Here is a 16,163-nt window from a genome sequence, read left to right on the forward strand (position 1 = left end):
ACACACACACACACACACACACACACACCTTATCTGACAGCATGTCACAGCCAGGAACACACTTTCAGCATGATGTTCATTCATCAGTGTTGGCCAGGGCAGGATTTCAATTTGCATGTGAATTAATATGGTTGACTTTAATATTGGTCAGTGCAATTTTAGACCTTCTATAAATTCATGATAATCCATAGGTGCGAACAACAATTGTCACAGCAAACAATGGCGCCTGCAATTGCACAAACACACAAGAAAAAAACGGAATAGGTTTTGATTTCCAATTTACACTGATCCTCAAGCACATCAGCATTTAAATGAAAATATGAGTCTGCAATCAAAAAGAATCTATGGCTGGAGAGCTGCTGAAGCGTGAGAGGTAAGATGGATATGATAGCATGGGAAGAGCACTGCAACTCAAGCGGAGGGAGGAGGAGGAAACTGGCCATGAACAGGGCTTTCCAGTAAATAATCAGCTTCAGCTAATATGGCACGCATCTCTTCAACGATGGATTTCTTTACCCGTCTCTTCAGCTTTTACTGCAAACATGAGTTGGGCTTGTTTGTTGGTTAAAATGTAGTTTGCCCTCTGTGGTTTTCCATTTGTCTCTTACTTTTGTCAGAGAGACTTTCATGTCTAGATTTAAAATAGAAGTACTTCTTCCAGTTGTGATCCTCAGAAAGCTTCCCAGTGACTTTCAGAGGATGTGGTTTTGACAAACAAAGAAGAAATGCTGTTCCATTCTGGATTTTATCTTCCTCACAGAAAGCACTCTGGTCTGCTTTGGCCTTCAAAGTCGAGGACGGGTGAACAAGGTTGAAAAGCAATCTGCTGCACTAAGGCGATAATAGAGGAATAGATTCATGTTTTTCAGGTTTTTAAATAAAAAGCTGCTGTGGATCCCTTGCAAAAGGTGAAAAGAACATTCCAGTGGCCGACCCCTAACAACAGACAGTGGACTGCAGTAGGCTCAAGTGCATAATTTCTTCAGTCTCTTGAACCTGGATTTTTGGTGCTTGTACTCTCTTCTTGTGCCACTTCATCGTCCTCAAACACTTCTACCTGCTGCACTTAGCTAGCAGGGAACCACAATGACCCTGCACCGCAGTGCCGACTGACAGCATCAGTAGCACAACCAGACGCATCCCGCTGAAGGCACTGGCCAGCTCGTGTTGTTGCTCTACATAATGAAGCTTAAAAGAAAGACACAGGCTAGGGTGCAGCGTGTCTCTGGTCTGTTGAAACTAGAGCTGTATCCCAGGTGGACAGGGAACTGGAGCTTGATGGTGAAGTGTTTGACTACGGTGGAGTGATGCTACTCTCACGCTGCCACAGTGGAAGATTAGGGACCGTTGTGTAATTATGGAATGGACCACTGGAGGAAAATAGGGAAGGGGCATGTCTTTTTATTCTTTGTTGAGGGGAGGGTCACCCAGCGTTTTTTAATCTTGGAGATGAGGGGTCACCCAACTTTTAATAATAATAATAATAAATTGAATTTGTATAGCGCTTTTCCCGAGCTCAAAGTCGCTTAACAGGGTAGAGACTTTTGTATCTAGGAAAACAGCTAAACTTCAAAGTTGCTGGTTTGGTGCATACTTTTCAATGTAGCTCTCAGTCTCTGCCCCCCATCGCCAGCAGATGGGTCTGATCCAACAGAAAATGCACCATCCCCCACCCCCATGATGCACCACACCTGACCCTATGCCCACAATCATTGGTAGACCCATTTTGAACAAGGAGCTATTTAAGCTCTTGTGAGGGCGCACAGATAAACCAAATGGATCAGACCGAGCTGAGGAAGACATACGGACCGCTAGCTGGAAGCCCAAAAACCTGGAGCTTCACTGCAGACCATGTCGGGTGAGGGAACATTAAAGAAAATAGATTTTTGTTTTTAATTGACGAGGAGTCCAGAGAGTATACCCTATGAAGACAAGCGTCATTTGCGGGACTGCATACTGAATCCTGAATATGAGTTACCAGTTTAAATATATAGATACCAGTTTAAATATATAGATACCAGTTTAAATATATTGGATGATGAGTTTTGGATAATGTTCAGCTTTGGCAGCTGTACCTACTGTATGCTAAAATATCCAATGACTAGGGGAAGCCTAGTGACGAGTCCATAGCAACCAGTTCACATGTTGAATGTGTTATTACCCAGTGGGTCTTGTTGAATGGTCTTACAGTTATATAATAATAATAATAATTGTTTTATCTCATGTGAGTACTAGTTTACTAGAGGAGCATCTCAGTATTTAAAGTAATGCGGGAAGTGTGCATTTAGTTTCCACAATGTTATTGAATAAATCTACTGAAATGCTTCTGTCCTAAATATGCTTTTAAATGAAACTTTAACTTAGGTACATTCACAAAAGGACCCGAGGTTGCATTTCGGCGAGGCGAGAGTTACGCTTTACATAAAAAACAAACTGTCCCTTACAGCATATACATATCGTACTCATGAAAAGGTAGGCTGGTCCTCTGAAGCGACAAGAAGAGAAGTCCACACTGAAGGCTGGCTCGGTACACCCCCCCTCCCTACACTCCCCATTTAAAACTACTGGTGATCAGAGCAGATCCCTCATAACCCACCAGTAAATACTGAGCCTGGGAAGACTGCCTTCAGCCCTTTAGAAATGGAAAGAACTTCAAAGGACAACAAAAGTTGAAAGCCTCATCTCTTCGGATGAATTTGCTTCTTATTTTTTGAGCTGTGCCCTGCTGCTCAGGATCTCAGTGAGGTTACCTGGTCAGAGAAAGGTTGCATGGCTGAACAGTTTCAGTTTTGTTTTGTTTATTTACCATGTCCTCATCATATCAGGAGGTACAATGATCATATGCAGGCCGCGTGAAATAGGGAACCTCAAATAAGCTACCAAAAGGGGGCCCAATAACAATAAACATACAACAAATAATATACCAACCAATAACTCAATTTACCATGGACACAATATAGACGAATGAAGAATGAAGATGGAGACAGAAGTTTTCCTCGAGCTCGTTCCAGATCTGGGCTCCCCTACTAAATCACTCAGGCCCATACGCGGTAACCGTTTCATCGTTTTCTGCCAGTGATTCGGTGTTTTTCCCTTGTGTCATAAGTGTGCAGGGCACAACTGGTTGGAACAAGCTCACCCAGTTAGTAGTTTAATCTATGAATGACCTGGGATATCATGCAGGGACACTTCAGGTGGCAGCCACCAAAAACCAGAGCTCACGTCAGTTTGAAGTAAACAACGGTGTAACATCACGTACAGGTGTGTCTGTGGTTAGTTCAGGTACAGCTCACATTTACAAACCCAAAATACATAGACATTGGACTGAGTGGATAATCTACAGACCTTTTTGGAACTACATGTTTTACTGAAGACATTATCCCAATGAAGACCAAAGGAATGGTGTTTTTTTCAAAATTGATTTTTTCTTTAAGCCAGGATGAAGGCAGACATCTCAGAGACACAAATGTCATTTCACTGATCCTGAAGTGAATCTTTAAACATCTCTAAAATCAAATTATACGTTGTCTTAGAGTGCCGAATTTTTAATTATCTTCATGGATTGAATATTCAAAATCAGACCAAAAAATAATAACTGCAACTAGGCTATTCCCAAACTTGTCAATGTAAGTGTAAGGCTAAATGTGGATGGAGCTGATCATTGGCATTATGCCGTGCACACAGTAGGTGCTTATCTCCCTGCATGCAGGACCCAACCGCAGTTATTTGTGATAATGCACAGATTGTAGGCAGTTAACAGACATTCGCTTCATGACAGATGCCAGATTCAGATAAACATGTAATTAGCAACTCATCAGCTCTGTCAAAGCCAATTAGCCCGGTCTCCAGCCCCAGCCAGAAACTGCTCCTCTTGCAGTTGTTGTGCACAGCAGCTGGCTCTGACGGTGGACCAGGATTGAGAGCAGCTAATCCAACCATTCTGCCGCTGCCGGGTCAGAGCAGTGAGGAGAATTACAGGCTGAGACAACATTGTGTTATTTATCAGCATTCTACACGCCGGCTGTGAGAACGAGTGCGAGTGAGGTGTCTCGCCAGCGCGTTTGGTTGTCATGACGGCACATTTCTCAGCACTCTGAGGGGGTGTGATGTGAATTTTGCAAGGCTTGGTAGACACACTGTTTGGCTGACAAGTGATCTCTGGGAAGTGTAGTGCAAAAACGACAAAGAAGTGACGCTTGTTTGGGACTACTATTAGATCCGTAGTTGAGATACACCTGAGGGATTGTGGGTAACTTAGCTTCCGTTGTTGGTGTTAGCCATGCTGTTGTAAAGGGCTGGGCTAATAAACTGTCATATCTAAATCATATCTAGTAACATGTAACAGTGAAGAATTTCCCAAAAGATTCAGAAGAAAGTGGTGATGTCACCACATCCCCTCTCCGTCCGTCGGTTCAGACCACCAAGGAATTACCAAACCCATTTCCAACGAATTGTTTAAAACGTACATATAAACAGAACACAATGATTTGCTTATTGTTTTCAATCTATATTCAATTATATACACCACAAATACATTATAGTTAATGTTAAAACTAATCAACGTTATTGTTTTTTTTTGTAAATAGTCACTCATTTTAAATGTGATGCCTGCATAGCGTCATAAAAAAGCAGGGACAGGGGCAAGTTGTGCTGCTGTGTTCCAACACTCAGTAAACGTTTGGGAACTGAGGACACTGGTTGATATTAGTTGCTCAACAGTCCGGGGTTTCCGTTGACGTAGTTTGCCCTATCTGTTTTCAGTGGGAGACAGGTGTGGACTGTAGGCGGGCCCGTCCAGTCCCCGCGCTCTGTAACTACGACGCCACGCTGATCTAACAGAATGGGGCTTTGCATTATCCTGCAGAAACAAGCAGGGACGTTGCTCCAAAACTTTGTTGTACCTTTCAGCATTAATGGTGCCTTCACAGATGTGCAAGTTACCCATGCCCCCCCCCATACCATCATAGATGCTTGCTTTTGAACTTTCTGCTGATAACAATCTGGATGGTCCATGGTCCTTTTCCTCTTTGGCCTGAAGGACATGACGTCCATGAGTTCCAAAAACAATATGACATGTGGACTGGTCAGACCACTTTGGGTCAGTCCATCTCAGATGGGCTCGGGCCCAGAGCGTTCCTGAGTGTTGAGCATGTATGGCTTTTGCTTTGCATGGCAGAGTTTTAACTGGACCTTGTAGATGGAGATGAACAAACTAACTGAGAATGAACATTACATATCTGGTCTTTGTAGTGTATTTAACTGAATATAGGTTCCAACCTATACCCATCCAGAAATTGCAAATCATTGTATTCTGTTTTTCTTTACGTTTTACACGATGTCCTAACTTCATTGAAAGGGGGGTCACTGTGTAGGTGTATGAGCAGAACATGTAGTCACAAGGCAACGGGGGGGTTCCCATGCATCCTCTTCATGGCTACTAGTTATTGTTGAGCGCTGCGATAGCAGTACAACATCTCACTGAAATTAGAACTCTGGATTATGCACAGCAAGGCATCTCTACAGCATCGCATTAGAAGCTTCTCTGCACTGACCTGTAACCTAGCAACCGCCTGACGTCTCACCCAAGCAGATGATTAAAGGTACCTTCTTTTCTATTCCAGGCATGAACCCTTTGATAGATCTCCTCCTTCGATTCCAGCACCTCAGTGGTGTGCCACAAACACTCATATTATCTACAAATACTTAATATGACCCCCCACACAGTTTTTAGCATTTTTAAGACCAGGGTCTGGAGCTGGCGTAGCCTCATCATTAACTGCTCCAAAGCATCTGGCTTTTCAAGTTGCACCAGGACAGCGCGGTCGGTCTGCAGGGGCAGTTAGAGGACTCTGGTCCACACAGGGGGCTCATCTTCTGGGCCTGAAACACTCCATGAGCACAAATAAACAGCACACATGGCGGATAGCGAATTAACGAATTAGGAAGGTGGTCTTTTTTAGCCTTTGTAAAACTGTGCATTTATTTTTGCGTATGATACAAACGGCAGCATGCAACTAACTAGTTCCAGTACTAACATATGGGCCCCGTATCTTTAGCCACTTACTTTATTTTGTGGGATTATATGTCACTTTATGGCTGGAACAGGAGCGGAGCTGCTACTATAACAGTGTTTAAGCTAACGTTAGCGCATCTGTGCTCTTCGTTGGAGCTGAGACAGCGTTACGTTTACCTTATCTTTACAGGTTATGAACAATAAAGTAGAATCTGTGTGTTTCTTGTCCAAGTATTCTCATTTGGCATTATTTGAGAATAAGTCACACTGATTACGTAGCCATGCTAGCGCCATGGCTCATCGGGTCAGCCACCATTTGGATGGATTGCCATAAAATATGGAACAGATATCCAGGGTGCAGATGATTCATCCTAATGATTTTGGTGATTCCCTGACTTTACCTCTAGTGCTACCATGAGTTCCAAATGTGTGTTATTTATTGAAATATCTATTCACTAATAACTATTGGAAGAATTACAATGACATTTTCATGTTTCTCTCAGGATGAATTGTAATAACTTTGTAATGCCGTTTATCTCCATCATCAGGTATACTGCACATTTTAAGTTTTCCAATACTTGCTAATTCCTGCAAAACTAATGACATTCCCATTAGCCCCTGCTGTCATTTGACTTTAGTGCTATTAGCAAATGTTAGCATGCTACACAGTAAACATCATTTATAATATTAACTGGCTGCAACCTGCAACACAAGAACAAGACTGCTCCTTCATTCCCGTGTTTAGACATGGCTCATCAACTGGTGACGATGGGACATGTACACTCTTTTAGCATGAGCCCACGTATGTGGCTGTCAGGTGCATTTAAAAGGCTTTTTACTGAGCTCTCTCCTTTAAACCTGGAAACACAAAAAAAACAGCTGCAGGACTTATGCAGCTAGCTACAACAGGCAGCACATCATTTCAGACGGTCAGCGGCTGGAAATCAAAGGCTGCTTTTGTTTACTTGTGTGCAAAATACTTTGAGAAGTGAATCTGCCACCATTATCATTGTAACTATCTCTCTCTCTCTCCACTGGCAGCGGCAGATGGCCGCCCACCCCGAACCAGGGGCTGTCTCAGGTTTCTGCCTGCTTAAAGGAACTTCTTCCTCGCTACTGTCACACTAAAGGCTTGCTCTTGGGGGGAACTGTTGGGTCCTTGTAAATTATAGAGTCTGGTCTAGACCCACTCTATCTGTTAAGTGTCCTGTGATACATCCTGTTAGGATTTGACACTAAAAATAGACATACACTATACTATAAATTGAATTGTGCTAGAACATAGCAACAGTAACTAAGGGAGTCAGGGCTTTGCAAAGGGTCAATTGGAGGAAGGTATTAATACTTAACACATTAGTGTTGCTGCACTACAGGCCAGAATATGTCTCCTGTGCAATGCCACACTACAGCTGCATGTGTGCACAAGCAGAATCTATTTTCATAACGCCACCTGAAGGAGTCATTTTGGAGTTTTACATAAATTGCCTCATGCCCCCTTCCTCCTCTTCCTCTCCCTCACACCTCTTTGTTAAGGCTGTCCAATAACCAGATAAAGGAGATGTGGGGGAGCCTGGGCTGGGGCAGGAAAGAAAGAGCTGGCTCATACTGGACGGTGTGCATGTGCATCCACTGGTCGTGCCGTTGAGGGATACATCTTTGAGACTCCACTCTTTCTGGTTTGCAGAAGGTTGTTTCATCTCAAATGGGGAGGAGGGAGAATGAAAGGAGAGAAGTGGGAGGAGGGGACAGATAGAGAAGGGGCAGCACTTGGAGATAGAGGATGAGTGCATATTAGCACTTATATGGATATATTATGTCTATCACATTGTTATTATGTCAAAATAAAACCAAATGCACAATTCTGCAATGATGAGATAAAACATCTTTACTGTGGAGGTTTTTGGGAAGACAAGGGAAATTGATTTGTATACATACAAAAATATATACTGTATATGGTCAATTAAGACATGATAAGAAAAATGTGCACATAATGTAGGTAGTTGTACATATTTGGATTTAGCTCATATGTGTGAAATCACCCAATAGTTAAATGTATTCTGTGATATTCCACAATCAGCTGCAGCGTCATAACACCTCCTCAAAATATGACTCACAGATACATGCTATCGCTCAAATTTCTCCTCTAACACATTCAGATAATTAGCATTTTAGTAATTTACACAATAAAGTTACATACAAAAGTTCAAACAAAGTCTACAAACTAGTCATGGATGATTTAATGGTCTTCAACTACTGAAGCTCAGAAAGCTGCATTTAAAGGCCAGTCTACCCCGTGGAGTCAAGGGAGGAAAGTACGCGATGTGACTCTTTGGATTTCGCTCTTGAGCTGCGTCCAGATTGGCTATCAGTGATCAGTTGAGTACATCATCAGCAACTCTAGTTTGGTAAAATATAATCCATAATGTTTATCCTTATTCCAGCTCTACACACTGTTCTCCCCTCAAGCAGCGGCTCACCTCCTTCTTCGGAGGCAGACACTAAAGACTAGACTCAAATGACAAGAAAACATCAAGCGGTGATATCCATCCATCCATCCATCCATCCATCCATCCATCCATCCATCCATCCATCGGTGGGCAGAACAGTGCGTAGGGCCAGAGTATTTTCACATCTAAGTTGGTGACTTAAGGATTTTATTTGACCAAACCAGAGTTGCCGATTGGCGATTGGGAGGTCCAGGGCCACGCATCAGGGAACACTGAAGGAGCTGAAAGGAAACGCACAGGTCATAATACATGACATCCTCAATAAACCCTTATGGGGATTTTGTAACTCATTTTCTTGTAAGGCATCGTTGGAGGAGGGCAAGGTGGACTAGCCAAGGTCTGCAGCATTCCTGGCCGGGTGAAAATCACGCTCCGGTTTATTGGCCTTTCTTTACACCAATCACAATCGTCATGGGCGGGGCTAAGCTCTGGACGGGGTCTTGTTTTGGCGGCACCGGATAAATCCTGGAATGGAACGTCGTGGATATAGACTAGCAGGGATTAACTAGACTATCTGTTCATGAAGGGTATAATTACAATATCATATATAATAATATATAGATTGTTTCTCTCATGAAAATAATTGAAATGGATTTGAAACTAAGCGATAAGGTGCTGCTTTGTCTTTAATCGAGGTGAAAGATAAACATCTCGTCTCACCGCGTGTTTCCCTTTGGCATAATAAGTGACTTTTAATAATTATAAATAACAGTAAAGTACAGTTCAGGTACACTAACTACATTCTTACAATAAGTAACCGGGCTAGCTTCCTAGTGAGGCCTTCAGCTGTCCCCCATGCTGCTCCCACAGAGGAACTGGACCACAACAAACATCTCTCCCCAATAACTAAAGCTGCAGTATGTTTACATCTCCTTTTTCTTTGGCCACATGCTAAATGTGGAGATGAGCCATAATAATAGCCTCCATAAGCTGCACTGAGTGCACCGAGTTCCTTGGTCCCCCTTCCTATGGAGCCCTAGGCCCCCGCTGGCACCACAAAGAAGTTCATCAACTCTGGCTAGGTCTGCAGAAGCAAGGCCACCCCAGCTAAAGTCCACTTGGAGGGATTTTCTTTGGTCTTCAGGTTGAAGGTCCACACGTAAGTGGGTCCCCTCTGGCGAGTCTTATAGACAGGACACTGGTACACATTCCTGCTGTCCTGTTTGTCCACAGGAATGGCCCTGATGAAGATGACGGGAACGGTCGGGGTGAGCTCTTTCAGGCGGGCGTCTACAATCATGCCAGTCTGAAAGAGAAAGGAAGTTTAGAGGAGAAAGCAGAAGGGAGGGAGGGAGGGAGGGAGGGAGGATGACAAGCCCGTCAACACAGACAGAAACATATCGCAGAGCTGAGGGAAGTTAGGAGTTGGTTTGAGGTGCAGTGGAAACGTCGTCCCGACACTGTGCTTGCCATTGAGGCTGAATTTATTAATGTTCCTTTGTGAGAGAAAAGAAAAGGTGTTTGACTAATCTCCAGTTTGGAGAACACAATGTTGTGGTACCCTTGAAGAGTGGTGAAAGTCAGCAGAGTGTGAGTGGAAGTCAAAAACACACAGAAACAGAGCGGTCCGTCTCATTAATTAATCCTCCTACACTTAGGGCCTGACTAACACAAGTTTCACCATGCATGCACAGTGACTTTCAGGAAGAAATGTAAATCCTGATGACTTTGGAAAAAGCTCAGAGGACAAAGCCCTAATTACATCTGCATTCGCTATAAACTTTAGAGAGCTGTTAAACACCATAATGTCTGTTTGGGTAAATACACATACTGGCATCTTACATCAGGCCTCAATGATTCATTGGATTAGTTAAACGATAATGTTACTATGGTAACAGATATCTACTTTTATTGTATAATCTAATATACATACTGGGAGAATAACAGTGTATTACTCAGCTGGAGCATTCATCACTATTCATCGGTGTCCATCACACAAACAGTTTCATGTCTGCGTTCTGTCATAAAGTTAAAGGTCTTTGAGTCCAAAATGAAAGAATTCCTTCAGATGTCTACAAACTGTACCATGCCTTCCCTTTGCTGGATTTCTAGTTCCTTTTAATGTTCTTTAACGTCTCTTTTGTGTTTTCTTGAAAAACCAGACTCTCCGGGTTAAATAACAACGATAATCTTCCAGCACACAAGGTGTTTACCATATACAGTATGTTTTTGATGTCTGAAAGCCCTCTGAATAAATGGCAAGCTTTATTAATAAAGATGACTTGTATGGTTGCTCAGAGCTCTGTCCAGATGGAGCACCGCTGCTTTTCCACCGTGCTCTCGGCTCCTCGCCGCCAGTGGCCTTAAGGGCTTAGTGGAGGACATGAGGATGAGGAGGAGTTGTGAGGAACAGCTCGTCTGTCCGCCTGTCTTTTTGCCTGCGTCTCCAACTTTAATGAAGTAAAAAGGAACCACTCCTCTAAAGGGTGACCTAAGTGTTCAAGTGCACACTCTGCACTTTCCCTAATTAAGAAGTCTACAGGGATGCTCCTTGAAAGCGGGGCGCGTATACAGTAGCTGTATGTATGTAGAGAGATAGAGCCCTGGGAAGCTGAGTAATGCACTTCGCTCCGCCAGCTGAACGCAAGCAGGATGCAAAGCAGAAAATTAAGCCACACAGGGAATGGAGAAAATATCAAAGTTACTTCACCTGACTCAGTTTAAAGATGCATTTTGAAGTGAGCCCACCTTATGTTCATGTGTTACTCTGCCATCCATCATCAGTGGTGTGTAAAGAGAGATTTCTGTGTGAGGTGCTTGTGAATCAAATTGTGCTGTTGGTGATCTTGTATCCACGCCTTCCCTGGAGACGAGGCGTCAGCTGAACAAAACCATCAGTGAAGAACCTGTGTACCTGTGTGTCCCACCGTGCGCCCTCCATGTAGAGCCCATGCACGTAGGCTCCTTCCCGGGGCGGTAGAGTGAAGTCCTCGCGACTCTTCTTGGTGACATCACACTGCAGACACATCCTGTCCAGAGGCCACTCATTCCTGCCATTCAAACAGAGATTTAATGTGGTACTCATCATCTACATTTGCAAGGTCCATGTCCTAGTGCACCACAGCCCTACCTGCGAGCCATAGCCTGCATGATGGCTGTGAGGAAGGACTGTGGGTTGAAGAAGCCAGCCAGCCACACCGCAGATGGTAAGGCGAAGTCCGTGGTCCAAGCCTCCAGCTCCTTGATCCTAGCCAGCAGGTCGGTGAACCACAGTACCAGGCCACACATGGAGGGGTAGGCCCGCTTGGTCCAACTGTCTGGCACCATGTCCAGGAAAATAGCATCCTGAAGGTTCTCCATGTCACCGGTCATGGTTAACTCTCCCTGAAGGGGGTGGGGGTGGGATGAGAGAATAGATAATAACCAACTGAGATCATCAATTTTATTGCCCAGGCGATTTCCAAGTTTATTGTTAATATTTGTATTGCTGAAAGGACAAACAATCATCAGCAACGCTCCTTTATTCCCTGGTACAGTGAATCTCATCCATGTGTCCTCGTAGTGCTAGCTCATTAGCTGCTATGGATGGCCAGCTAACTGCTAACATGTAAGCCAGCCTGGAACATGCCAGCACCATGCTAAGCTAAGGGTAGCACAAGGCTAAGCTACAATAGGTTTAGACTCTGTTGCTTTCCGTTCCCCTCAAAAGTTTAACAAAGTTAAACCTTGTGTTGTCCTCATGTGGTCCTCATGTTGTCCTCATGTGGTCCTCATGTTGTCCTATATCAATGTTCTTTTTAATTCCCCAAAATAACATGATTGATTCCAACGCTCTTTGCCAAGTACAAATCTCTACTTTCATTAATTTTGGGGCGTCTTATTCAATTTTATAGCATCTGAAAAGTGGTTTTGAAATAATATAGAGTAAAAGTTGACTTACAAAATTAAGTCCAAATAATTCCTAATTTCTGCTTTTGTAACTCAAACATTAGGTATAATTTCCTATAAATGAGGTTTACTGACCATAAATTCAAAAAATAACTGTAAAACTATTTAATAAGTCGGTGTTACGTAGTGTTGAAAACGTCCAAAAAATGACAAACATTGAAAAAAAGGGTCAAAAGTGTTGAAAAAAAGGACAAAAACATAAGAAAAAGTTAAAAATATCAATGGAAAGCATCAACAAAAAAGGAAGACAACACGAGGGTTAAAAGATGTTCATGGGTCCATCAGAAGTGACTGGAGAGACAACGTCCATGTCATCCAGAGACTATAGTTTACTGGTGGCATTTCAAACCTAATATATACTAATTTCTTTTGAATAAAGCTCTTCAGGTCAACATCTACTGTTTGTTAACTGGTTTGCTTGAACGTAAAGTTCAGGTTAACATTGTACAATAGCACTGCCTTCATAAATAAAGATCTCGCCACAATGAAAAAGGGAACACAGTGAACCCTTCACCTTGGCAACACGCCGTGCTGATACGCAGCTGCACCATCTCACTGAGGCAAACTTCCTGATAGCTGCTATTTATTCCACTATAAAGACCAAATATGATTCCATTTGCTGGTACAGTGGTCGACAAGGCTTTTAAATCACTGATCTGATTTATTGGGGCTTGTAGTGTCGAGAGATCCAAGCCCCGTAACTCCTGACAAACATTTTTACACATTTCCTCCTCTTTCTCTTCTCGTCTGACTCAGTCAGGCGTGACTTTTGGAGGAAATGAACGCAGACGTCTCTTTCCTCTCTGCGAGCCAAATCTCTGACTCATTCTGACCAACAACAGGGAAAAAGGTTTAGTTGAAAAGGAACAGTAATGCAGCAGCCTGTTGCCGAGCCAACGGCTGGGAGTCATAGCGGTTGAGACAAACTGAGGGTCTGTGCTGGATTCTGAGGGACAGTTCATGACCATGCTCTAAGCAGGACCCTGCTGGACCAGTGGTTCTCAGGATGGGACTTTATAGTCGAAGTCAAACGTCTAAGTAACCTTTATTACCCACATTGACTATTTCTTCTTAGACAATAGACTTGTACCCTTAGTTGGCTCAGGGTCTTAGAACTCCCTCGTCATATCCGAGCATGCTCCCTGACCTTAGATCTCACAGGAGGTGGAGAGCTGCGTTCCCGGGCTCCATGGCGCTTTAACACACGCTTGCTGTCTTTCTGAATGCTCAGATTGATCTTTTTATAGAAACAAATCATCAAACCATCTCTTCTCTGGGAGACTTTTATAGTCTATATTAATAAATTATGTCATACGCGAGGTATGAGAGGAAACAACGAAAAAAGAAAATATCTGATCTGATGACTCAAATATTACAATTGGATATTGTATATGCCACATCACCATCCCCTAATGTAAATGAGGACCGCTTGTCTTTACAGGCTGAGTTTGACAATTTGGCCTCAGCTCAAACTGACGATGTGCCCACCACGAGGACGGAGACAAAGACAGGAAACTGCTTCACACCAACCACGCCAGGCTGGGACCATACATCAAATCACCCAAGTCCAAACTCCCACTGGGGTAACCCCTGACCCGAAGCTAGTTATTGACCAATTTAAGCAATTTTATGTCTCTTTGTATATGTCTGAACAGTCAACTGACCCCTCAGATTTTAATTGTTTGCAGCTCCATAACTGTCCCTAGTATTGACCGGCGGGGCCAACTGGTCCCCCCTCCAGCTGGAAGAGCCTGTAACCCTGGAGGAAATCCGAAGAGCGGCAGATAAAATGCAGTGCTCTAAACGGGTTTCCTATTGAATTCTGCAGGAAGTTTATGGATAAGATAGCTCCTCTTCTTCTTAAAATGTTTTTATATTCAGTGGATACTGTCTCTCTTCCCCAGACCAATTCACTGATATTGAAAAAGAATACAGACTCTCTCTTTAGTGGATCCAGTCAACCATGTTCATTACAGAATGTGGACTATAAAATCCTTACTAAGCTACTGGCCATGCATCTGGAAACAGTTTTGCCATCTATAATCTCCCCTGACCAGACAGGATTTATTAAGAATAGCTATGCTTTTTCAAATGTTAGACACCTATTTCATGTTATGTACAACTCGTCGAACTCCACTGAGCCTGAATATGTAATATGTACACTTTTTCAGATATTTACAAGTCCGTAGCTTTGTAAAGAATATTAGCTCCCTTTTTCCCTCCCAACCAACAGAAATGTTGCTAGTGCCACCCCCGATATCAAAAGGTGCCATCTCGCATGGATATGATAAAATCCTCTCTCAGAAGCGCTAAACTTTCAGCTTTCAAAGCCCGATGGGAAGAGAACGTAACCAGGGCCCCTGGGAACATATTCTCCTTAGAGTACACTCTTCATCCCTGTGAGCCAAACATGGCCTGATCCAGTTTAAGTTTATACAGCGCACTTATTGGACAAGACTCAGGCTTTCTAAAGTATATCCCGACATTGATCCTGCTTGTGACAGGTGTAAAATAGCTCCAGCTTCTCTAATTTATATGTGTATATCATATCATTTTGGTCATGCTCCAGAGCTGCTGGTCAAACATCTTTGGGACACTCTCAGGGGTTCTCGTGGGACCTTGGACCCAAATGTGCTGATAGTTCTGTTTGGAGTCATGCCAACCACGGTGACCGAGCAAAGATCAATGCAGATTTTGTATCCTTCCTAATGTTACTGGCTAGACAATCCTACTGATCCTACTTTGCAGGAAGTCCCCTTCTCCTCCCTCATATGAGTCCTGGACCAGAGATGCTCTCCATTTTAGCAGGCTAGAAAAAATTAAGCACTCGTTATGTGAATCCTCAGCTACATTCTTTAAGATCTGGAAGCCTTCTTAACCACAGACAAACATTCCAGTTCCACAGTGGGCCTCAGTGAAGCGGACTGGCCTCAGGCTAACTCCACTAGCATCCTGCCCTTTCTTCTTTTCAGCACCTTTGACTTACTCTTATATAAGAAACAACAAAGACCATGTTATGCTTTTTGTATGCATCTGTTTTATGCATTATGTTGTGCATAAGTGTATTGAATATATGTGTGTATTTAGGTCTATGTGTGTGTGGATGTAGCCATGCACATACTTTTATACATGCTTCCCTTCCCATGCTGTCCCTTTTTACTTTATTTTAATTATTACTATTATTATTTTTTATTATTATTTTCATCCTATACACAATTGCACTGAAAATTGTTGTTCTTGAAAAACAGAGAGTTTGGAAAAATATAAAAAATAAAATGAAAAAAGATTCTTGTCGGCGTCTCACGCTCGCCAACCACTCACAACGTAACGTTCCTACTGTGTGGCCGGCTCGCCGTGTGTGTGTGTGTGTGTGTGTGTGTGTGTGTGTGTGTGTGGGGCGTGTCTATTGTTGTGTTTCCGGTCTAGTTTTTCTAACATTACTAGTTGTTGCAACAGCATGTGAAATAACTTCAAAGTTTGCGAGGCCAAAAAGAACGTTAATCTCTCCATACAGAAACTGACGCCGTTAATAACGCGTTTAACTGACAGCACTAAAGAACACAATACAATATACAACACATACATACAACACTAGAACAATAAAGCATTTCATACTAAAAAAGACAATCTAAAGTAGTGCTGGGCAATACATCGATATTATATCATCTTAAATTTTGGACATCGCAATATGGTTTTAAAGGCTGCATTACAGTAAAGTGATGTTATTTCCTGATCTTACCAGACTGTTGTAACTG

General features: G+C 42.9%; 1 protein-coding gene across 1 annotated transcript in view; it reads right to left on the reverse strand.

Moving 5' to 3' along the window:
* Positions 1-8,235: 8,235 nt before the first annotated feature.
* The window catches only part of LOC116705671 (dynein heavy chain 9, axonemal), a 144,167-nt gene continuing 136,239 nt past the window's right edge, over positions 8,236-16,163 (reverse strand). The window contains exons 76-78 of the mRNA XM_032542041.1: positions 11,591-11,844; positions 11,375-11,510; positions 8,236-9,766 (exon numbers count right to left, since the gene is read on the reverse strand). Of these exons, the coding sequence (XP_032397932.1) occupies positions 9,539-9,766; positions 11,375-11,510; positions 11,591-11,844 (618 nt within the window). The 3' untranslated portion in view covers positions 8,236-9,538. The remainder of the gene's footprint in view (positions 9,767-11,374; positions 11,511-11,590; positions 11,845-16,163) is intronic.

This window comes from Etheostoma spectabile, chromosome 17 (assembly GCF_008692095.1).
Source record: "Etheostoma spectabile isolate EspeVRDwgs_2016 chromosome 17, UIUC_Espe_1.0, whole genome shotgun sequence".
NCBI lineage: Eukaryota > Metazoa > Chordata > Actinopteri > Perciformes > Percidae > Etheostoma > Etheostoma spectabile.